Source organism: Poeciliopsis prolifica, unplaced genomic scaffold (assembly GCF_027474105.1).
Source record: "Poeciliopsis prolifica strain line A6 unplaced genomic scaffold, Auburn_PproV2 SCAFFOLD079, whole genome shotgun sequence".
Classification (NCBI taxonomy): Eukaryota; Metazoa; Chordata; class Actinopteri; order Cyprinodontiformes; family Poeciliidae; genus Poeciliopsis; species Poeciliopsis prolifica.
The window spans coordinates 1,669,371-1,693,033 of NW_026562454.1; the positions used below are offsets into that span (position 1 = coordinate 1,669,371).

General features: G+C 43.3%; 1 protein-coding gene and 1 long non-coding RNA gene across 2 annotated transcripts; both read right to left on the reverse strand.

Moving 5' to 3' along the window:
* Positions 1-1,885: 1,885 nt before the first annotated feature.
* Positions 1,886-3,227, reverse strand: LOC129352668 (uncharacterized). Its single transcript, XR_008604911.1, has 3 exons — positions 2,947-3,227; positions 2,688-2,845; positions 1,886-2,221 (listed from the first exon to the last, which is right to left on the reverse strand). It is a non-coding gene; the product is annotated as an uncharacterized LOC129352668 (long non-coding RNA).
* A 17,841-nt stretch (positions 3,228-21,068) lies between these two features.
* On the reverse strand, positions 21,069-23,007 carry LOC129352751 (uncharacterized). The gene is made up of 4 exons (XM_055021853.1): positions 22,666-23,007; positions 22,176-22,551; positions 21,350-21,429; positions 21,069-21,259 (listed from the first exon to the last, which is right to left on the reverse strand). The coding sequence occupies exons 1-4, from the start codon at positions 22,706-22,708 to the stop codon at positions 21,069-21,071; spliced, it is 690 nt and encodes a 229-aa protein (XP_054877828.1). The 5' UTR covers positions 22,709-23,007.
* Positions 23,008-23,663: the final 656 nt, after the last annotated feature.

Consider the following 23,663-nt stretch of genomic DNA (forward strand, 5'->3'; position numbering starts at 1 on the left):
GAGGTAAAGACCAAAAAAAGCTCATAGTCCATGTTGAAGAGAGTTGATGTTGGTGGTTTTTGTGCTGCTCTGCATTAAATGAGGAAGTGTCTCTAAAGTCATTCAGCTCCTCCCTTTTTCTCCTCCTTTTCTTCTTCTTCTCTGCTAAATCTAGAAGAACTAAAACTTGGAAAAATGCATTTGTGCTCTGGTATTTCCTTTGTCACAATAATCCAGTGTTTCTCAATTATTTTCTGCCATCCCTCCTTGGGATCATAATTATTCATATCCCTCACTGTCCTTCCCTCCCAGAACTGAAATGCTATTTTGAATCTGTGCATATTTAATAATTTATCTGTACATTGTACTGGCTGGTTCATTAAGTGAATCAGTAACATTTAATCAGACTACTCAGTTTGAGTGCAAATGATTCACTGTGACAGTAAAACTTTTAGCAACAGTAATTGGTTTCTGCTCAGCTTCTTCAGTTTAGTTTTTCACTACATTCATTTCAATTTGTGGAAAATTTTGAACCAATATTGTTTTATATTCCAGCCTGTCAGATGAGAAGAGATGAAACATTTTGCATTCTCAACAAAAGAGGTTCCGTCTATTTTCAGGCTCTGAGGTTTTCATCTGCCATTTTTATTATGAATAAAGTTGGACAACAATAAAGTCGTAATTTTATGGTAACTTTTCAGCATGCTGAGCTAAACTGCAGAATACTGAGGGTCTTGTTAGAGCACTGGTTTAACAAATGAGTCGATACTAAATGTTTTAGCAAATAAGAGGCGAATTTTCAGCTCCAGGACTTTGAAATGATGTTTGAACAACTTTTTATTTGATATAAAGAACCAGACTCACTGAGCAGGTCACGTTACACATCACTGCCTCGAAGCTTTTAAATTTAACGACCTACTTGTTCCTTTATCGTTTGTCTGACCTGAGTGACTGTAACACTGGCTGTTTGGTGGGGAGCCATTGTAAATGGCAGCTGCTCAGGATCTGCTCCAGCCATGCTGTCCAGTTTGGCTTCCTGGTTCACTTCCTGTCAGGCTGCGATCTTATTGTCCCTCCTGACTAATATTTGCAATCTGAACATTTTGATTTGTTGCAACATTGCTGCAGATTCTAGTGAAGCAGCAAGAAGCAGAACTGAACTTTATTTTATGTTCATTTTAACTTATGGCAAATGTGATTTTCAGATTTCTAAAAACAACAATTCTTGTCAAAGTTGGACTTTTAGGGATTTTATGACGTCCACACAGATCATTGCTGCTGTTTTTACCATGTACTTCACTGGTTTCTAAAATGTTTGCCTTAATTTGAATATAATTATCTTAGTATCATCATCATAACAATCAGACCCAGCCAGCATACCTAGGTGGGCCCCATATGGGATATAAGTGGGCAGGCAATATGGGTCCCAAGAGGGTTTGTCCACGGTTTCCATGGTGGCCCCACATGGGTTTGCCCAGGTTGATTTCAATGGGTGCTGACTGGGTTTTCAGCGGGACCCAGATGCCTTAATCCTGTAGGAACAATTCTCATCTAACCTGGATGTGAATTACATTCATAGATATGCAATCTTGATCAACAATCCAAAGTCTAGCTTAAAACGTGTTCAAATAAAAAATAAAAAAAAAGAGATGAAAAATTTATTTTGCTCAAGGCTTTTATTTAGTAATTTAAAATATTGTCAGGAGTTATTTTTTTACCTCACTACAGCAATTATTAGAACTTCATTAATACTCAGGGAATGGTGCCACAAAAAGAAATCTGCAATTATTCACGACATCTTTGAAAATAACAGAAGCTAGTTTACTATAACAAACTTATAAACAGATCTATAAATATATATCTATAGATGCACACAAATAAAGACACCTACATATTTTCTACAGGTCTATAAATGTATACATCTAAATACTATCTATATAACTTTATACACGTATATTCACATTGATACACACAATGTGAATATACACACCTATATAGATCTTTCACAATACATTTTTGTTAAACATTTTTAAAAATAACCTACATGCCATATGCATGCTTAAATTTGAAATCTCTCATACTTTACTGAAACTGTCCATCTTGAAAGACCTCCCCAACCTGAGTTTGAACTGGCAGTCTCTCTAGTCTATTTCCACTTCCACTCGGGCTCCAGTAAACCACTTCGAGAGTCTTTGCTGTATGCTTGTGTGATTCTGTAGATGGATAATTTCTTTTAAGTCCCCTGAAATAACAAGCAAAGGTAGAAATTGTATTAGTGTTTCATTTTAGCACAATGTAACATTCATGAGATTTGCATCTCCCCCTTCATGGGGCAAAAATGCTTGCAGAGATATGCCATAATCAAAAGGACTCTTGAGTCATCATTATTATGTACAGAAACTATATTCTTACTGTAAATTTAAAATATATCCATCTATATAAATCAACTACTAGGTTCTATCGTGGTTTTGTGGTTATTTTAATATTGTTTGAAATGCAAACAATATTACCTTCAAATTTTTAAGTTCTTAACAACAGTGAAAGAATACTGTTCAAATAAAACCAAAAATTGAAGACTCAATTTTTAACCTAAAAACATTACTAAAAATAACAAACAAAAGCATAAAACAACCAAAATAAATTAACATATGTTTAAGAAAGAAAAGTGAAAAAAAAAAGTTACTCTGACAATAAAAACTGATATTTACCATACAAAACATCAAAGAGACGCAGGTCCAAGAGCTTGTTTCCAATGTTGGCCAAAAAGGTTGAACTGGACTTCCAGTTCATGGGACATGAGGAATCGCACAGCTGGTTGTATTGTGTCATCTAAGGATGCTCCTCCAATTTCTGCAGCCATGGCAACCTTAAGTACAATGACAATAACAGGACAACATTTTGTTTTTGTTCATCAGTTTGTTATTATATCACTCTTATGTGCTTAATTTCACTAACATATTAATCTACCTTTTTCAAATCATTATAAAGTGATCTTCACACGCTGATCCTCTTGAAGCCTGCAAAAATATATATTTTATTAGTGCAATATAACATTTAGACTTTTCAAAAAAATAAAAAAATTAAGGCAAAACAGCCTTTGTATAGATTAACTACTGAAGCCTTATATTGTAAACACTGAACAGTTTTGCAATTATCCTAATTTCTTTGTTAACGTGACAGGACTAAGACAGTAGTATTACTCTTAAGAGAAGTTTAGAAAATCACTATAAATGTAACTAATAAAGCCTAAAACATTGTACATATAAAAAATTAGAGCTACAATTAAATATAAGTACATTTCACATAACTGCTAGCTAAATATTGCAAAAATATCAAAAAGAATTTCTTCATCTTTCAATATTTGTTTCAGGCTTGGCCACTGATTGACATGATGGGTTTCAATTTACGGACCCACATGCAGTAACCACACGTTGGATAGGGATGAGTGAGTGATTTATTTACAACAGGACAAATAAAATCTATTTCCCGGACATCAGCGGAAGGGTGAGGACCACTCGACCAGGTTGGCCTGAAACGAGAACTTAGTTATGACGGGCTTAGAATGAGTGATCGGAGGGGAAACAGGAACAGGCTTACTTCGGTGCGGGTCTTTCGAGGCGTGTGTGAGATGCCAGGTTCCTGAGAGAGGGTGTGCAGCGGTTCCGAAGGTAAATGCGAGGTGGGAATGGAAGAGAGCTGGAAGCTTGAAGGGTGGAGTGGAGGCAGTGGAATCGGCGGAGCGAACAGGCAGGTATTCACTGGTGAGTTCTCGAATGAGGCGACAAAACCCCTAGGATCGAACAAACACAGAGACCAGGTGACTTCTAGTAGACACAGAAACGTTCTCAGAAAACTGTTCACAACAGGAGAGGCCAGAGTGACTACCGGTGTATGCAACCATCTAGCATACACCAGTAGAATCTTCAGTCAATCTAGCGTAGACTGAAGATTCTGCTGCTCCTGGTTTGGCCCACAACGCTGCGTTTGAAATCGGTCTGCACTAAAATCTGCTTATTGTGTGTAGCTGTGTGTGTTAGCAATATCAGAAAAAGTATCACCCTAAAAAAAGCAAAAATAACAATAACAATTAAGTCTCTTTTGGGATACTGTCGTCCGATTTGTTACGAGCAAAATTTTTTTAACAAGCGATTTAAACTCTCTCCCTAAAATTTGGTACTAGGTAAAACAGAAGAAATGTACTTACAGATTCTTTCGTAGATCAGCCAACAGGCAGACTCCGCGCCAACGGACTGATGAAGAGAACAGGCTTGATTTTGAAACCGCATATCCATCCGCGGGTCATTTTACGTTTTCCAAGAAACACAAGATTAATTTTTGAGAGTGCTACATCGGTTTAACAAATGTAAAACCGATGTAGCAAAAGTTCTCAATGTAAATAAATACATTTCGTTGTCCTCCTTATTCAAATATGTTTTGGAACTATTTTCTTCAGTGGATGTGTAAAGTGCCTACCGGTACTTCAATTCACCAACCTTTATTGGCAACGGTGCCTCAGAGCAAACAATGAACAAAAAGGTAATTGGAACCAAATGAATCATTAACAGAAATGTTACGTTTTTTTATTTTTTATTTTATTTATACTGATGACTTGGAAAATGTTTGCAAATATATGAAAAAACAGATGCTCAAAATTTTACTCTTGTCTCTCACTTGCTAATGAGTTTTGTTTATTTTCTAAACATTTTGTGATATTTTTCACAATGGTCTGATCTGAACTATTTGTCCAAATAAAAATTTAAATCTTGCTGCGAACAGGCTGCAGTAAACTCTATGGATGTCTAAACATCCAATTGATAAAAAATAATAATAAAAATAAAATAAAAAGTTATTATTATTAAAAATAAAACAAGGACTAAAGCTCAACCATGACCACTCTGTGCTTAATTTTGAGTAAGCACCAGAATATGAGTTTACGTATATATTTCAAACAGATTATTTCAAAAAAATGTTTTAAGACATTCAGACTGCAATAATAAAATGAAAAAAAAGTTAGGGGTTCAAAGTGTAGCAAGAGCAATACTGAACTGGCTTTTGCTTTGACATACAGTGAAAAGTTTGAAAGTGACAGGGTAACCACATTGTCGATTAAAATGTTCTACAATTTTGTCCCATTTAGACCATGAAAAAAAGTACTAGGGGCTACATTTTCCTGCCCAGGTCCAACCCATGTATGGTTAGCCCATGCTCATGTCATGTTAGTTTAATGTGGACAGCCCACATTGGGCTTCTCATGTGGGGCCCATGATACTGAAACCACATGGGCCCCAAATAGTGTTGCCCATTTCTGTCCCATTTCCAGTTAGCCCACATTGTTGCTGAATAGGGCCCATACATTTAGCCAAATGGGCCAGCCCATACGGGTCCCATTTTAGTTAACCATATGTGTCCCATGAGGTTTGCCCAGATAAAACCCATGACCACTCATTACCCATATGGCCTACTACAAACCCAAGGGGGGCCCACTCATGCGTACTGGCTTGGAGACTGGACTGGACTGTTCTAGCATAAAATAATAACATGAAAAAAATGTTAAGGGTTCAAAGTGTGGCTAGAGCAATACTGAACTGGTTTAAAAAAATAAAGCATTGTAGAATTATTTTTAATGTTTTAATATCCTGGTCCTCTGGAAGCCTAGTGTTTGTAAATGAGCCAGGCATAGATATCACACAGTGAACATGTTTTAGGTTCAAACATTAGGAAGACATGGATGTTCTGTTCTATCAGCAAAATATATCCTTGGGTGATCTCCAAGACGAGGTCACCTTCGTCCTGGAGACCTCGACAATGGTCAAGGTCACCAACCTTTACTATCGTCGAGGTTTCCTACAAGGAAAAAATTAAATTCTACAATTTACCTTACATCAACTCCATTAGAGGCCAGCTGAGTAACAATTGCCTTGGCAAAGACTATAAAGCTGACATCTCGGGTAATTCTTTCCAAGTTTTGAGAATCTTGCTCTTGCAGCTTTTGCTTTGACATACAGTCAAAATTTTGAAAGTGACAGGTTAACTACAGGGGTTGGACAATGAAACTGAAACACCTGGTTTTAGACCACAATAACTTATTAGCGTGGTGTAGGGCCTCCTTTTGAGGCCAATACAGCATCAATTCGTCTTGGACAAGTATGGGGCCAAGGGAATGCCATGATATGGCAGCCCACACCATCAATGATCCACCCCCATGCTTCACTCTGGCATACAACACTCTGGCTGGAATGCATCTTTGGGGCTTCTCCACACCGTAACTCTCCCGGATGTGGGGAAAACAGTAAAGGTAGACTCATCAGAGAACAATACATGTTTCACATTGTCCACAGCACAAAATTTTCGCTCCTTGCACCATTGAACCGACGTTTGGCATTGATACGAGTGACCAAAAGTTTGGCTATAGCAGCCCGGCTGTGTATATTGACCATGTGGAGCTCCCGACGGACAGTATTGGTGGAAACAGGAGAGTTGAGGTGCACATTTAATTCTACCGTGATTTGGGCACCGTGGTTTTATGTTTTTGGGATACAATCCGGGTTAGCACCCAAACATCTCTTTAAGACAGCTTCGTCTTGCATCCACAGTTAATCCTGTTAGATGTGGTTCGTCATTCTTGGTGGTATGCTGACATTACCCTGGATACTGTGGCTCTTGATAATCACAAAGACTTGCTGTCTTGGTGAACAATTTGCCCTCTTTTGAACTCCAGTATGTCCCAAATAATGTTATGTGCATTGCAATATTTTGAGCAAAACTGTGCTCTTACCCTGCTAATTGGACCTTCACACTCTGCTCTTACTGTTGCAATGTGCAATTCATGAAGATTGGCCACCAGGCTAGTCCAATTCAGGCATGAAACCTCCCACACTAAAATGAGAGGTGTTTCAGTTTCATTGTCCAACCCCTGTACATTGTTCTACAATTTTGTCTCATTTAGCCCACTTAAAAAAGGACTGGGGTCTACATATCCACACTCAGGTCCAACCTGGGCGTGGATATGTACTGACCACACTGAACCCACAGTGGGTTCAGTGTGGTCAGCCCACATGGTCTCCCCATGTTGGGCCCATGACATGAGCCCATGCTCATGTCATGTGGGTTCAATGTGGTCAGCCCACATGGGCTCCCCATGTTGGGCCCATGATACTGAAACCACATGGGCCCCACAGTTTTGCCCAGTTCTATCCCATTCCCAGTTAGCCCACTTAAAAAAGGACTGGGGCCTACATATCCACACCAGGTCTAACCCATATATGGTCAGCCCATGCTGATGTCATGTGGGTTCATGTGGTCTGCCCACATGGGCTTCCCATGTTGGGCCCATAATACTGAAACCACATGGGCCCCATATAGTGTTGCCCGTTTCTGTCCCATTCCCAGATAGCCCACTTAAAAAAGGACTGGGGCCTCCATATCCACACCCAGGTCTAACCCATATATGGTCAGCCCATGCTGATGTCATGTGGGTTCAATGTGGTCTGCCCACATGGGCTTCCCATGTTGGGCCCATGATACTGAAACCACATGGGCCCCATATACTGTTGCCCAGTACTATCCCATTCCCAGATAGCCCACTTAAAAAAGGACTGGGGCCCACATATCCACACCAGGTCTAACCCATATATGGTCAGCCCATGCTGATGTCATGTGGGTTCAATGTGGTCTGCCCACATGGGCTTCCCATGTTGGGCCCATAATACTGAAACCACATGGGCCCCATATAGTGTTGCCCGTTTCTGTCCCATTCCCAGATAGCCCACTTAAAAAGGACTGGGGCCTACATATCCACACCCAGGTCTAACCCATATGGTCAGCCCATGCTGATGTCATGTGGGTTCAATGTGGTCTGCCCACATGGGCTTCCCATGTTGGGCCCATGATACTGAAACCACATGGGCCCCATATACTGTTGCCCAGTACTATCCCATTCCCAGATAGCCCACTTAAAAAAGGACTGGGGCCTCCATATCCACACCCAGGTCTAACCCATATAAGGTCAGCCCATGCTGATGTCATGTGGGTTCAATGTGGTCAGCCCACATGGGCTTCCCATGTTGGGCTCATGATACTGAACCACATGGGCCCCATATAGTGTTGCCCAGTACTATCCCATTCCCAGATAGCCCACCTAGTTGCTGAATAGGGCCCATGCATTTAGCCCATATGGGCCAGCCATATGGGTCTCATTTTAGGTTAACCATATGTGTCCCATGCAGTTCGCCCAGATAAAACCCATGCCCACTCATTACCCATGTAGCCCACATCAAACACAAGTGGGGCCCACTCATGCGTGCTGGCTGGGTCAGACTGAACCCTAACAAACCATAAAAAACGCCCTCTAGTGGCGACGCGCTGCAGCGCATGCGCCGCTGCTGGTTCGACTCAGTAATAACCGGAGCTTCAGCTGCTGCTCGCCGCTCCAGAGTTAAAGTGTCCAAAGGATCCAAACCCATCCGCGGTTCTGAACTGATTTGAATTTGTTGTTTCATCATCAGCGACCAGCAGCCTGATGTTTCTGCTCTCCTGGTTTGTTGACCACAGAGTCTCTCTGTAAACTCTGCTGTTGCATGTTTATGTTGTAACATAAATTATCACTTCTTTATTTGGGTATAAATAAGTAGAATAGTTTTTAAAATGGTGACTGAAAAACCTGAAGTCAATCTGTCATTGTCATGGATTATGATTCACACCCCGGCCCACCTGTTTCTGAGAAGATACATTATGGAGATATTAAATCTTCCAATTACATATCCATCTCTCTTTCTGCAATCAGAGAGTATTCACTGATTCCAAAACTTTGTCTGGAGTGTCTCTTATAATTTCAGTCGACAGTGTGACAGCAGAGCAGGAAATCAGCCAGAAGTTTCCTGAGGCAAAAGTCCAAAACGTCAGGAGCCACTGAAGCCCTGAAGCCCTGAAGCAATCCTCCCTGAAGCAATCCCCCTGAGATCAGCAGTGAGAGACCGCGCATTCAGGCAACAGTATAATTAATTAGAATCATTTCATTGTTTGTATGTAGTTACAGTTATTCGTCTGTTTAGTGTGTGATGGCACCATGTGACTCTTCAGCTTGTTGGTAATTAAACTGAATGAAATGAAAATCCATCTGTCATTATTTTTAAAAACAGAAAAGGACGCGATGTTAAAACAATAAACATTGAGAAAGTCAAGCACAAAGTGACAGGAACATCAGAACAAGATAAGATTTGGCTTCTTCAGATGTTAAACAACTGTACATGTGAGTGAGGCCCTCTAGTGGCTGCTGTGCAGTACTGCAGGTTTTAGTGGATAAACAGGGAGTGAGGCCCTCTAGTGGCTGCTGTGCAGCACTGCAGGTTTTAGTGGATAAACAGGGAGTGAGGCCCTCTAGTGGCTGCTGTGCAGTACTGCAGGTTTTAGTGGTTTGCTTCCACTTGGCTGCATACTAAACAAGCGTTTCCACTCTTATGATGAGATATTTTACTCCTGAGAATAAAGATGGCAGCTGCACTAAGTCATTATATTGTGTCTCAAAAGACTCTGAGTTTTCCTCCAGTCTTGCTGCCTGCCCAGTTTCTCTCTCAGCATATCAGGATCTGCAGAGAAATTAACCTTTTTTAAATAAAAGCCTTATTAGATCTTCTGTTTGAACAGAGATGAGTGTCTTCAATTAATCTGATAGTTTACTTTGTCAATCTCTGGATTTTTATTTATCTTCTCATCCCAACTGATACCTTTATTATATTAAATCATTAAAATCGTTTCTAACTCATCTCAATTCTGGCTTCAGTTAGAAAATGGAAAGGAAAAAAATTATCTCATTAAGAGGTGAACTTAATGACTGCTATGAGCATGATGTCCTGCAGTGGATAATGTGGGGTACTATGTAGTTGTTGCTCTGCAGGTTTTTGTTCAGGGTTCTGGTGTTTCCTGCCACTGTGGGCTGCAGAGCGCAGTAGTACACAGCAGAGTCTGACAGATGCAGATCCTGGATCGTCAGACCAAACTCTGAGTTGTTGACCTTCGCATCAAATCTGGTGCTGCTGAACTCTGGAGCTTTATCTCTTATTTTAGCATATTCTTTCAGCATGTACTTTGGGAAACTGTTTTCTTCTTGTTTGTACCAGAACAAGGCATAATTAGTACCACTGGGTTTAAAGGTACATCCCAGAGTCAGTGATTCTCCTGCTGCAGCAGCAACTTCTCCTCCTGTCTGCTTCACTGAGTCTCCTTTACACTCTGGGAAGAACAGAACATGCAGAGGAAGAGACGGATCAATAAAGATGATTGATTAAAGGAGAACAATCAGCAGCTTTAAAGACTCCATGTAGAGGAAACATCTTTGTATCTTACCAGAGAAAAGAGCAGCCAGAATAATCCACAGCCAATGTTCCATCTGTCCAACAGGTTTAAATCAGCAGGAGAAAGCAGCTGATGTTCAACATTCAGTCTGACTATTGTTCTCTTCACAGCACCACTTCTTATTGACACAATGCTGGAGCACAGAGCACAAGGAGAGCGCCGCCTACTGGAGCATGGCGCCCTCTGGTGGAGAGGAGAGGTGGAGTCCAGCAGAGAGGAGACGAGGCTTCATCAGCTGGGCAGATGTTCAGTAGGAACTGGTTCTACTGGTTCTACTGGTTCTACTGGATCTACTGGTTCTACTGGTTCTACTGGATCTACTGGTTCTACTGGTTCTACTGGATACTGACAGAGTAAATGACCACAGACACCAGACGTTCAGCTACAGTTGCTGCTGTTAACAAAAGGCACTTGTTAAAATCTCCTGTAGGATTCATTCAGTTTAGTGATTTTTCTCAGTAAGTCTCATTCCAACAGAAATCTTCCTGATTTGTCACAAGAAGCCAGAAAGGAGCAGCGGTTGTGATTCCTAGTCTGGATTCCTCCAAGCTTGTCCGATGTTTTATCTCGTGTTGCAGCCTGGGGATTATTTATTTACTGTTCTCATCACTGCCTATAAGTTGCTGCAAAGTGCTAGCAGCAAGTTGGGACTGCAGGATTTTATTTATTGAGAATAATGTCTCTGTTTTTATCGATTTTCGGGGAACTAATTCCTAAAATAACAGGCGCGATGCTGACAACATTGCTGCCGAGTGCATGGTGGGTGTTTCCATTCGCCATGAGGCTCTGAGTGAATTTTGGACTCGCTAACCGGATTTCTTCACAGGTGCTTCAGCACCTGCTGCCGCTGCACCTGCTGCCGCTGCACCTGCTGCCGCTGCACCTGCTGCCGCTGCACCTGCTGCCGCTGCACCTGCTGCCGCTGCACCTGCTGCCGCTGCACCTGCTGCCGCTGCACCTGCTGCCACAGGTTCAGTTTGGTCTGATTATTAGAGCACAGCCCGACCAGCAGCAGGGTTAGTTCGGCTCGGGTCCAGCCCAGTTCTGATCTTCTCGCTATCATGGATCAGAGCAGCTGTGGTTAAGTTTGCAGTGACACTTGGGAACAGAGAACCCTGAAGTTCTGGTTCTGATGGACTCAAATAAACCCTCTTTCATGGAGACCTGGGTTTATAGAATGTATTGCTGCCCCAAACATAATGATAAAGACTCAGATATCAGCTGTTTGCTGTGAAATGTGTTTCATAAGACTTTAGGACATGAGGCTTAAACCTGCAGCTCAGACAGGAAGAGGAGCAGCTGAGATGTTCCTGTCTTCAGACGAGCTGCTGAATCAGTCAGGATTCAGTTTCTGCCGCTGATCATCATTTAACTCAGTTGCGCTCCACTGTGCTGAGCAGCTGTGATACGACTGCATGTCCCTCTGCTGTTACTGCTTAATATCGTACAACAACCGAAAGAGGCAAAACGTTTTCCATGAATATAGATTAGCATGAAAACTGAATTACAGTGAATTAAATTCGGTGGGCGCTGGAAGTCATTTCTACAGTCCCAGGAGGAGAGGGACTGAACAGCTGGTCCATGTGCAGCAGGATGGATCCAGGATTTTATCTTGTTTCCACCAAAGTCTGACCTGAAGGTTTGGAGTTTGCAGCTTCGGCTGATCAGAAACGACTGGTGATCCGTGTGTTTCAGCTCTGCATGTTTTACACATTTGTTCACACGGTTTGGTTTGAGTTAACAGGCTGCAGGCATGTGAATGTTGAACCAGGGAACATCTGGAACATGCAGGAGGCTCCTGGTCTGGTCTCCTGCTGCTGTAGCCCATTTGCTCAATATTTCACACATTCTGAGTTCAGATATGGTTTTGTGCTTCCTAGCTTAGCTTAGCACTATGTAAATGAAATGACTATTGATCTTGATCAGTCTCTTTTGTTTCACTGTTAATTAAACATCTAGTAATCTGATGTTGGTTATTTCCGACCTTCTGAACCTTCTAACCCAGAAGAGAAAGTTCTTCTGTTTCTTGCAGATGTAATTTGTCTCTATCTGGTGTGAAAATGACGTGAGATTCATCCCATCATTTCAAGCTGAAGATTCTTCACTTTCACAGTAAAGAGTAAAATTTGAATGTCCTGCAGATTTATCTCAACTGACTTCAGCAGGAGAAAGAGATGAAACAGTGTCACAATTAAATAACCTGGTGTCTCGAGTCAAAGGCTCCTTTGCAGAACCAGCCCAACAACTGACACCTGAAGCTGCTGATGTTCCTCCTGAACCGACCACTGGGTTCAGGCCTCTGGGTTCAGGCTCTGGGTTCAGGACTCTGGGTTCAGGCTCTGGGTTCAGGACTCTGGGTTCAGGCTCTGGGTTCAGGCTCTGGGTTCAGGACTCTGGGTTCAGGACTCTGGGTTCAGGCCTCTGGGTTCAGACTCTGGGTTCAGGACTCTGGGTTCAGGCCTCTGGGTTCAGGCTCTGGGTTCAGGCTCTGGGTTCAGGCTCTGGGTTCAGACTCTGGGTTCAGGACTCTGGGTTCAGGCTCTGGGTTCAGGACTCTGGGTTCAGGCTCTGGTTCAGGCTCTGGGTTCAGGACTCTGGGTTCAGGCCTCTGGGTTCAGGCCTCTGGTTCAGGCTCTGGGTTCAGGCTCTGGGTTCAGGCTCTGGGTTCAGGACTCTGGGTTCAGGCCTCTGGTTCAGACTCTGGGTTCAGGCTCTGGGTTCAGGACTCTGGGTTCAGGCTCTGGGTTCTGGACTCTGGGTTCAGACTCTGGGTTCAGGACTCTGGGTTCAGGCTCTGGGTTCTGGACTCTGGGTTCAGGTTCTGGGTTCAGGCTCTGGGTTCAGACTCTGGGTTCAGGACTCTGGGTTCAGGACTCTGGGTTCAGGCTCTGGGTTCAGGACTCTGGGTTCAGACTCTGGGTTCAGGACTCTGGGTTCAGGCTCTGGGTTCAGGACTCTGGGTTCAGGACTCTGGGTTCAGGCTCTGGGTTCAGGACTCTGGGTTCAGGCTCTGGGTTCAGGCCTCTGGGTTCAGGACTCTGGGTTCAGGCTCTGGGTTCAGGCTCTGGGTTCAGGACTCTGGGTTCAGGACTCTGGGTTCAGGCCTCTGGGTTCAGGCTCTGGGTTCAGGACTCTGGGTTCAGGACTCTGGGTTCAGGCCTCTGGGTTCAGGCTCTGGGTTCAGGACTCTGGGTTCAGGCTCTGGGTTCAGGACTCTGGGTTCAGGACTCTGGGTTCAGGCTCTGGGTTCAGGCCTTTGGGTTCAGGACTCTGGGTTCAGACTCTGGGTTCAGGACTCTGGGTTCAGACTCTGCTCTCCGTTCAGGAAGCCGGTTTCCTTTACGCAGAACTCAGTGATGCTGGTGGAGCGTTTCTCCTGAAGGCGGAGAGGATGGAGCTGTTCATGTTTTCCTGCAGCTGTTAAGGACAGCGAGGCCGTCTTCATCACTGCTGAACTCATTTATTTTCTAGTAACTCATTAGAACTACAGAAGAATCAAATGATTAAAAATATTTGATATTCCTGTAACTGTAATGCTTTTGTTGGTAGTTATTGCAAATGTCTCTTAAAATCTACCTGCTGTAAAAACAAGCTGTGATAGAAAAAGGATCATTTGGAGAGCAGATTAGAGGCGGAGCTTAAGATTGAAAAGAGATTAAAAACCAGAGCTCTGTCTGCGTCACATGAGGACAATCTAATATCTATATTTCTTTGTTATATCACAATATATATCATCAGAACATTTTCAGGAAGGACTGGTGATGCATTCAGAGCCTGTCAGAAAAATCACATGCACACTTAATTAGAGACTTATTATTTCAACAACAATTTCTATTCGATGGTGATGAAATGCCACTTTTACCATCGTAAATTTAAAATCTCGGGACCATTGAGTATAATCGATACATCGCCTAGCCATACTCCAAAACTGTCAACAGATAATGCGTCCCTCCTGGGCTGCGGCTCAAACGCAGCAGACAAACAGAAACTTTGGTCAGAGAAAAACCGTCAGAGCAAAGCAACTTCTGACTGCAGCTGCTTTCTGTCCAAGAAACTTTCAAGTCTTTTTCCAGAAGATGCAGTTTGTTGGGAGTATGAATAGATACGTCTGTCTCCACTTTAGTGTCAGCGTTAGAGAAAGACAGGTTAGGTTGAATGAGGAAGTAGCATTTCTACTGGCGTCTTTATTCTGCCTGTCAGTGATTAGCAGCTGCAACCACAGCGACTCTGATCAAGCAGGATGATCAGAATCCATCTGATATGACGCTGAGCTGTGAATACCACTTCCCTCCTCTTTGAAGAGGAGTCATATCTGTGTTCAGGTTTTTGTACAGCCTCTTCTCCACTTTGTATCACTGTGTTTCCAGAGCGCAGTAGCAGAGAGCCGCGTCTGCCGGGTCAGCTCTCTGATGCTCAGCTCACTGGAGGAAGACGATGCTGCTGATCCAGGATCAGGAACCATGTTGTTTCTAGAGGACAAACAGGAGCCTGAAGGTCAGAACGACGTCTGGCCCAGTGCAGGACAGCAGACCCACATGTTGTCTCCTGCTGGACTGAACCAGAATCCCTGACCTTAAACTGACCTCTACTGAGAGACAGAAGCAACAGGAGGGAGAGCAACATGTCTGGAGTCCTGAGAGCCACACAGCAGATCAACAATGAAGGAAGAACAAATGATGGAGGAGCTGAAGGTCAGTGGGCGGGGCCACTACAACTCAACCAATCAGAGAGTTTTCTGCTTCCTCAGCAGCTCCGTCTCTGATCTTTGCTGCTTCATGTCTCTGTTGTCTTTGTCTTCAGGCCAACGACTCAACAACCAGTGGGAGTGAGGCCCTCTAGTGGCTTTTGTGCAGTACTGCAGGTTTTAGTGGGTTAACAGGGAGTGAGGCCCTCTAGTGGCTGCTGTGCAGTACTGCAGGTTTTAGTGGGTTAACAGAGAGTGAGGCCCTCTAGTGGCTGCTGTGCAGTACTGCAGGTTTAGTGGTTTAACAGGGAGTGAGGCCCTCTAGTGGCTTTTGTGCAGTACTGCAGGTTTTAGTGGTTAACAGGGAGGGAGGCCTCTAGTGGCTGCTGTGCAGTACTGCAGGTTTTAGTGGGTTAACAGAGAGTGAGGCCCTCTAGTGGCTGCTGTGCAGTACTGCAGGTTTTAGTGGTTTAACAGGGAGTGAGGCCCTCTAGTGGCTTTTGTGCAGTACTGCAGGTTTTAGTGGGTTAACAGGGAGTGAGGCCCTCTAGTGGCTGCTGTGCAGTACTGCAGGTTTTAGTGGGTTAACAGAGAGTGAGGCCCTCTAGTGGCTGCTGTGCAGTACTGCAGGTTTTAGTGGTTTAACAGGGAGTGAGGCCCTCTAGTGGCTTTTGTGCAGTACTGCAGGTTTTAGTGGGTTAACAGAGAGTGAGGCCCTCTAGTGGCTTTTGTGCAGTACTGCAGGTTTTAGTGGTTTAACAGGGAGTGAGGCCCTCTAGTGGCTTTTGTGCAGTACTGCAGGTTTTAGTGGGTTAACAGGGAGTGAGGCCCTCTAGTGGCTGCTGTGCAGTACTGCAGGTTTTAGTGGGTTAACAGAGAGTGAGGCCCTCTAGTGGCTTTTGTGCAGTACTGCAGGTTTTAGTGGGTTAACAGGGAGTGAGGCCCTCTAGTGGCTGCTGTGCAGTACTGCAGGTTTTAGTGGGTTAAACAGAGAGTGAGGCCCTCTAGGCTGCTGTGCAGTACTGCAGGTTTTAGTGGGTTAACAGAGAGTGAGGCCCTCTAGTGGCTTTTGTGCAGTACTGCAGGTTTAGTGGTTTAACAGGGAGTGAGGCCCTCTAGTGGCTGCTGTGCAGTACTGCAGGTTTTAGTGGGTTAACAGAGAGTGAGGCCGTCTAGTGGCTGCTGTGCAGTACTGCAGGTTTTAGTGGGTTAACAGAGAGTGAGGCCCTAGTGGCTGCTGTGCAGTACTGCAGGTTTTAGTGGTTAACAGAGAGTGAGGCCCTCTAGTGGCTGCTGTGCAGTACTGCAGGTTTTTGTTCAGGGTTCTGGTGTTTCCTGTCACTGTGGGCCTCACAGCGCAGTAGTACACAGCAGAGTCTGTCACTGCAGCAGAGGAGATCAGCAGATGAACTTGATTTAAGTCACTCACTTTAAAATCCATTTGAGATTCTGACTTTAAGATTAGCGTTCCAGCTCCAGAGCGAGAGATCAGAAACTCTGGCTTTTCTCCTGGATTTTGTCGATACCAGAAAAAATAGTCATCTGCAGCTGTTTTTTTGGAGTAATTGTAGGACAGCGTAACAGAGCTGCCTTCCAGGCTGAACTTTTCATCCACATGTGCATTAAGATGTTGGCAGTTGACACCTATAAGGAAAATAATTGTTCCTTTAATTTAGTACAATGAAAGGAAATCATAATCCTCTGAATGCAACATTTGTATATCAGAATCAACCTGACCTGTTAGCAGAGAGGCGATGAGCAGAGACAGACCATAATAGTCCATGATGAGCAGAGTTGATGTGGAGAGTTGAACTGAACTGAAGGAGGAAGTTTGAGTCTCTTTAGAGATCAGGATCAGATCAGCTCCTCCCTGAAGCTCTCTGTCTCGCTCTCAGCATTTCACTGCCAGATGTTTCGTAATGTTGAAAATGAAGTGAAAGGTTGATGGAGACGACATCTGCAGCTTTCTGTGTGTCCACATGCGCTCCTCTATCATGTGGAGGCACAAGGCTCAGTTCCATCTTAGATCTGCTCTGTATTTGCTTCCACTTGGCTGCATACTAAACAAGCGTTTCCACTCTTATGATGAGAGATATTTTACTCCTGAGAATAAAGATGGCAGCTGCACTAAGTCATTATATTGTGTCTCAAAAGACTCTGAGTTTTCCTCCAGTCTTGCTGCCTGCCCAGTTTCTCTCTCAGCATATCAGGATCTGCAGAGAAATTAACCTTTTTAAATAAAAGCCTTATTAGATCTTCTGTTTGAACAGAGATGAGTGTCTTCAATTAATCTGATAGTTTACTTTGTCAATCTCTGGATTTTTTTATCTTCTCATCCCAACTGATACCTTTATATATTAGATCATTAAAATCGTTTCTAACTCATCTCAAGATTCTGGCTTCAGTTAGAAAATGGAAAGGAAAAAAAATTATCTCATTAAGAGGTGAACTTAATGACTGCTATGAGCATGATGTCCTGCAGTGGATAATGTGGGGTACTATGTAGTTGTTGCTCTGCAGGTTTTTGTTCAGGGTTCTGGTGTTTCCTGCCACTGTGGCTGCAGAGCGCAGTAGTACACAGCAGAGTCTGACAGATGCAGATCCTGGATCGTCAGACCAAACTCTGAGTTGTTGACCTTCGCATCAAATCTGGTGCTGCTGAACTCTGGAGCTTTATCTCTTATTTTAGCATATTCTTTCAGCATGTACTTTGGGAAACTGTTTTCTTCTTGTTTGTACCAGAACAAGGCATCAGTTCCTCCACTGGGTTTAAAGGTACATCCCAGAGTCAGTGATTCTCCTGCTGCAGCAGCAACTTCTCCTCCTGTCTGCTTCACTGAGTCTCCTTTACACTCTGGGAAGAACAGAACATGCAGAGGAAGAGACGGATCAATAAAGATGATTGATTAAAGGAGAACAATCAGCAGCTTTAAAGACTCCATGTAGAGGAAACATCTTTGTATCTTACCAGAGAAAAGAGCAGCCAGAATAATCCACAGCCAATGTTCCATCTGTCCAACAAGGTTTAAATCAGCAGGAGAAAGCAGCTGATGTTCAACATTCAGTCTGACTATTGTTCTCTTCACAGCACCACTTCTTATTGACACAATGCTGGAGCACAGAGCACAAGGAGAGCGCCGCCTACTGGAGCATGGCGCCCTCTAGTGGCTGCTGTGCAGTACTGCAGGTTTTTGTGGATTAACAGGGAGTGAGGCCCTCTAGTGGCTGCTGTGCAGTACTGCAGGTTTTAGTGGGTTAACAGGGAGTGAGGCCCTCTAGTGGCTGCTGTGCAGTACTGCAGGTTTTAGTGGGTTAACAGGGAGTGAGGCCCTCTAGTGGCCGCTGTGCAGTACTGCAGGTTTTTGTTCAGGGTTCTGGTGTTTCCTGTCACTGTGGGCCTCACAGCGCAGTAGTACACAGCAGAGTCTGTCACTGCAGAGGAGATCAGCAGATCCATCTGGGTTTTATCATCATTCATGTTGAAGTAGAAACCAGGAAACGGCTGAGATGTTTGTGTTCCTGTTCCTGAGTGGGAGATCAGGAACTGTGGAGGTTTTCCAGGATATTGACGATACCAGAAGAAATAATCAGTTGGCTTGTTTTGAATATTTATAGGCGATTTTAGCAGAGTTGTCGTCTAATCTGAAGATTTCCTCGTCAAGAGGAGTAAGTTGATCACAGCCGACACCTTAAAGAAAAATATTTTTCCGTCTTTAAGTTTCAACGGTTTTTATAGGGAAACATTTAAACCTTAACAGTTCAAAGCGCATCGAACCAATCTGACCTGTTAGCAGAGAGGCGATGAGCAGAGACAGACCATAATAGTCCATGATGAGCAGAGTTGATGTTGGAGAGTTGAACTGAACTGAAGGAGGAAGTTTGAGTCTCTTTAGAGATCAGGATCAGATCAGCTCCTCCTCTTCCTCCTTTTCCTCCTCTTCCTCCTCCTCCTCTTCCTCCTCCTCTTCCTCCTCTTCCTCCTCTCCCTGCTCTTCCTCCTCTCCTCCTCTCCCTCCTCTTCCTCCTCTTCCTCAGGAAGTAGAAAATCTTCAGACCAACATGTTGGACTGATCTGCAGCTCAGGATTCTGTTGAACACCATAGCGACTGCAGGAAGCCGCATCATGCAAGTTTGGCCTGTGATCAAACTCTTGATCAAGACCAGCTGGTGGGATCAGACCGAAGTCACTGTTAGAAGTTACGCTGCTGCTGGCGCTCTGACTAAAACCAGGAAGCTCGAGCTCATCGGGATCATTGGTAAGTTTAACTGATCCAGGTTCAGTTCTGTGGTTTGTTCCAAATACAGACTGAAAGGCTTCTCATACGTCCTTCTATAGATGGAAACATCTCAGGTCAGTTTACACGATTGTACAGAAACAGATACTGGAATCGTCTCACCATCTCATGATGAGAACTGAGTCTTCATCGTTCTCATTGGTCAGGTTGAGCAACTTGACGCCACATCGTTGTGTTTCTGTCTAAATTTGCTCTGTTCTGATCAATTCTCTGTCTCCTGCTGTGATGGGATTTTCAGTGTTTCTCATGCAGCTATTCTTAATCTTAGCGCCACGGCCAACAGCGCCTCCTAGAGGGAATCAGAGAAATCGCCAAGTTTCTACCTGGCAATTTAATTTGTGGATTATAAGGCTATGTTTTTATTTGCATTTTAAATTATTTTCTAAAAGATACAATTTTAAAATAATTTTTTTACCACATTTATTTTTGAGCACATAATTTAATTTAAGCAATATTCACATTTTCTCCAGGTTTTTAGAGTCTTACGCCTTTGGTAGTCATTAAAAGTAGTCTACCAAAAATATTCTAGAAAAATTATGTTGATGTAAAAGTCAAACATTTTTATACATTTTTGTAAATATCAGAAACTTAGGGTTTCCAGAGTCAGAACTTTTGTCTCCAAACTCATAAATTGTCCTGATTTGCGGTTGTAATGGTAGGATGGAAGCGGAGGACTCAGGCTGCTGAACAGTGATGATGGTTTTTATGAAGGGAATAAAGGCAGGAGGCTTGGAGCTCAGAACTGGTAGCAACTGGAGTAACACAGACGACGACAATAAAGGCGAAGAAACAAGACAGCTGGTATCAATGAGGGGCAACACGGCGACACAAACCCAAATGAACACAGAACGACCAAATCCTCACAGAAATCTGTTTTAGAACTTTTCTGGGAGTAATCTCAAAATGTAAGAGTTTTTTCTTCCTTTTTTAATCTTTCAGCTCTAATACGCTGGAATATCAGAGGCCAAACAATTTTACTCTTGCAGTTTGATCCACTTCATGCCCTGTTCAGGAAGTTGATTTATGTGCAGACGATACATAAATTAATTAGGAGCATCACTTTAAAATGCAATTAAGTTTAATGTTTATGTTTCGTAAACATTAAATATAATGATTACTTTAATTAGATTTTTACATTGATCATAAGTCAAGTCAGTTGTCACTAAACCAAATCCTGGATCAGTTGGAGGCTTCAGAGCAGCACTGGTAACTCTCAGCAAATGGGTAACAAGGGAGAGGATTGGAGGAGCTGAAGGTCAGTGGCGGGGCCACTACAACTCAACCAATCAGAGAGTTTCTGCTTCCTCAGCAGCTCCGTCTCTTCTTTGCTGCTTCATGTCTGTTGTCTTTGTCTTCAGTCCAACGACTCAACAACCAGTGGGAGTGAGGCCCTCTAGTGGCTGCTGTGCAGTACTGCAGGTTTTAGTGGTTTAACAGGGAGTGAGGCCCTCTAGTGGCTGCTGTGCAGTACTGCAGGTTTTAGTGGTTTAACAGGGAGTGAGGCCCTCTGGTGGCTGCTGTGCAGTACTGCAGGTTTTAGTGGTTTAACAGGGAGTGAGGCCCTCTAGTGGCTGCTGTGCAGTACTGCAGGTTTTAGTGGTTTAACAGGGAGTGAGGCCCCTCTAGTGGCTGCTGTGCAGCACTGCAGGTTTTGTTCAGGGTTCTGGTGTTTCCTGTCACTGTGGGCCTCACAGCGCAGTAGTACACAGCAGAGTCTGTCACTGCAGCAGAGGAGATCAGCAGATTTATATTTCTTCCCTTCACATCAATGTCCAGTCCAGCCGTTTCTCCTTCAGTATTTTTCCTGATCCCAGGTGGTAGAGCAGGAACTCTGGAGGTTTCCCTGCATGTTGGCGATACCAGTAGAACTCATCGCTTCCAGATGCTTCTTTAGAAAATGTGTAGTCAGAGAAGCGGAAGCCGCCCTCTGATAGTTGTTGAGACTCGACACCTGAAGGCAGAGAAACCTGTTAGTTATCAAACTAAACTGAGTCACAATCATGAGGTGTAGAATAAGATTATCACATATTTATAATCTGACCTGTTAGCAGAGAGGCGATGAGCAGAGACAGACATAATAGGCCATGATGAGCAGAGTTGATGTTGGAGAATTGAACTGAACTGAAGGAGGAAGTTTGAGTCTCTTTAGAGATCAGGATCAGATCAGCTCCTCCTCTCCTCCTCCTCCTCCTCCTCTCTTCCTCCTCTTCCTCTCAGCTTCAGCTGATCTCTGGTGGAAATTTAAAGTTTTTCCCTCTGAACTTTCAGAACTATCAATTATGTAAAAAGACATTTGAGACGTGAGCTTAACAGAGTTTGTAGATAAACAGTTTTATTTTAACTGTTCTGCTGCAGATGGCCGGTTGGTTTGAAACTGCCAATAATATAACAATGATATAGTTTATTGATTGATACATTTTTACAAAACAATGTAATCAGATTCAGTTAAACAGCCATAAACTGCAGCCCCTGCTCCATCATCATCCTTTATTTATCCAAAATTTCTGAACACAATCAGTTCATTGATGCAGAAACTTTCTGTTTTATTCTCACTTTAACATAAAGTAACAATCAGTATTGAACTTGACATATTTCACTCTTTACCAGGATTAGATTAGGACTTGATCACATCCAATCAGGTTACTGCCGCAGTTTTATTTATTAAATATGGCTGCAAGATTTCTGCGAATTTATGAAAATGTTCATCTTGATATTAGATTTAGATAAAGATGAACAATAACAGGTTAATCCAAAATCACATCATATTATCAGTTTGTTGGTTTGGAAATACGTTTTAGTTTGAAAAGCAGTGATGCAGCTTTACATCTCAGATTTTTATAAACAGACAGAATCCTGACAAACATTACAGGGAGTGAGGCCCTCTAGTGGCTGCTGTGCAGTACTGCAGGTTTTTGTTCAGGGTTCTGGTGTTTCCTGTCACTGTGGGCTGCAGAGCGCAGTAGTACACAGCAGAGTCTGTCAGACGGAGATCCTGGATCGTCAGGTTGAATGTCTTGTCGTTGATTTCTGCATTGAATCTGTTGTTGTTGAACTCTGGAGCTTTATCTCTCGTTGTGAAGTATTGCTTAAGCATGTACTTTGGGAAACTGTTTTCTTCTTGTTTGTACCAGAACAAGGCATCAGTTCCTCCACTGGGTTTAAAGGTACATCCCAGAGTCAGTGATTCTCCTGCTGCAGCAGCAACTTCTCCTCCTGTCTGCTTCACTGAGTCTCCTTTACACTCTGGGAAGAACAGAACATGCAGAGGAAGAGACGGATCAATAAAGATGATTGATTAAAGGAGAACAATCAGCAGCTTTAAAGACTCCATGTAGAGGAAACATCTTTGTATCTTACCAGAGAAAAGAGCAGCCAGAATAATCCACAGCCAATGTTCCATCTGTCCAACAAGGTTTAAATCAGCAGGAGAAAGCAGCTGATGTTCAACATTCAGTCTGACTATTGTTCTCTTCACAGCACCACTTCTTATTGACACAATGCTGGAGCACAGAGCACAAGGAGAGCGCCGCCTACTGGAGCATGGCGCCCTCTGGTGGAGAGGAGAGGTGGAGTCCAGCAGAGAGGAGACGAGGCTTCAGCAGCTGGGCAGATGTTCAGGAGGAACTGGTTCTACTGGATCTACTGGATCTACTGGATATTGTCAGCAGATTTTCTCTGAATGTGTGTGAGGATGAGTCGATGTTCTGAACCTGATCAGAGACTCATCTGTCCTACATGAACCACCAGATGCTGCAGAGCTTTTTGCTGAAATGTCCAGCTGCAGAAGAAGAAAAGTCGCCCAAAAGAACCAGCGTCCTGTAACAACCGGAGGCTCCAATGGGCCTGAATCACATCAACGATAAATTAAACCTCCTGATGAAGGTTTTCAGGCTCAGTTTTACTGGAGAAGAGATGCATCTGATAGTCACTGGATAAAAGCCCCCTGCTGTGATTTGTCTCCATCAGGGTAAAAACAACTTGAATCAAATTATTAATAATCAAACTCATCAATATTTACAGGCAGTTATTGGTGAGAAACTTACAGAAAGCAGAATCGATGGTGGGCTCAGTGAAGACGATGCTGCTGATCCAGGATCAGAAACCAAGTTGTTTCTGGAGGACAAACAGGAGCCTGAAGGTCAGAACGACGTCATAGTTACAGCGCAGTGAGACAGGCTGTCCTCTTGTCCACGGCCACCAAGGGGCCCCTCACTGGAGCTGAATTGTTTTTTTTAGTCACAATTTCCTTGTCATTATCAAATCAAATTTTATTTTAAAGCTCGTTTCAGCAGCAAGGCATTTCAAAATCCTTTACATCATAAACACAAAAACACAAAGTGTTGGAGAAATTGTGA

What these genes read in the sequence shown, in the direction of transcription:
- LOC129352751 (XM_055021853.1), bottom strand. Translation starts at nt 22,708, where the DNA reads ATGGAACATTGGCTGTGGATTATTCTGGCTGCTCTTTTCTCTG. An exon ending in TCTGGCTGCTCTTTTCTCTG is followed by an intron (nt 22,552 to 22,665) that starts GTAAGATACAAA and finishes TGTTCTTCCCAG; the next exon opens with AGTGTAAAGGAGACTCAGTG. An exon ending in CATCGCCTCTCTGCTAACAG is followed by an intron (nt 21,260 to 21,349) that starts GTCAGATTATAA and finishes CTCTGCCTTCAG; the next exon opens with GTGTCGAGTCTCAACAACTA.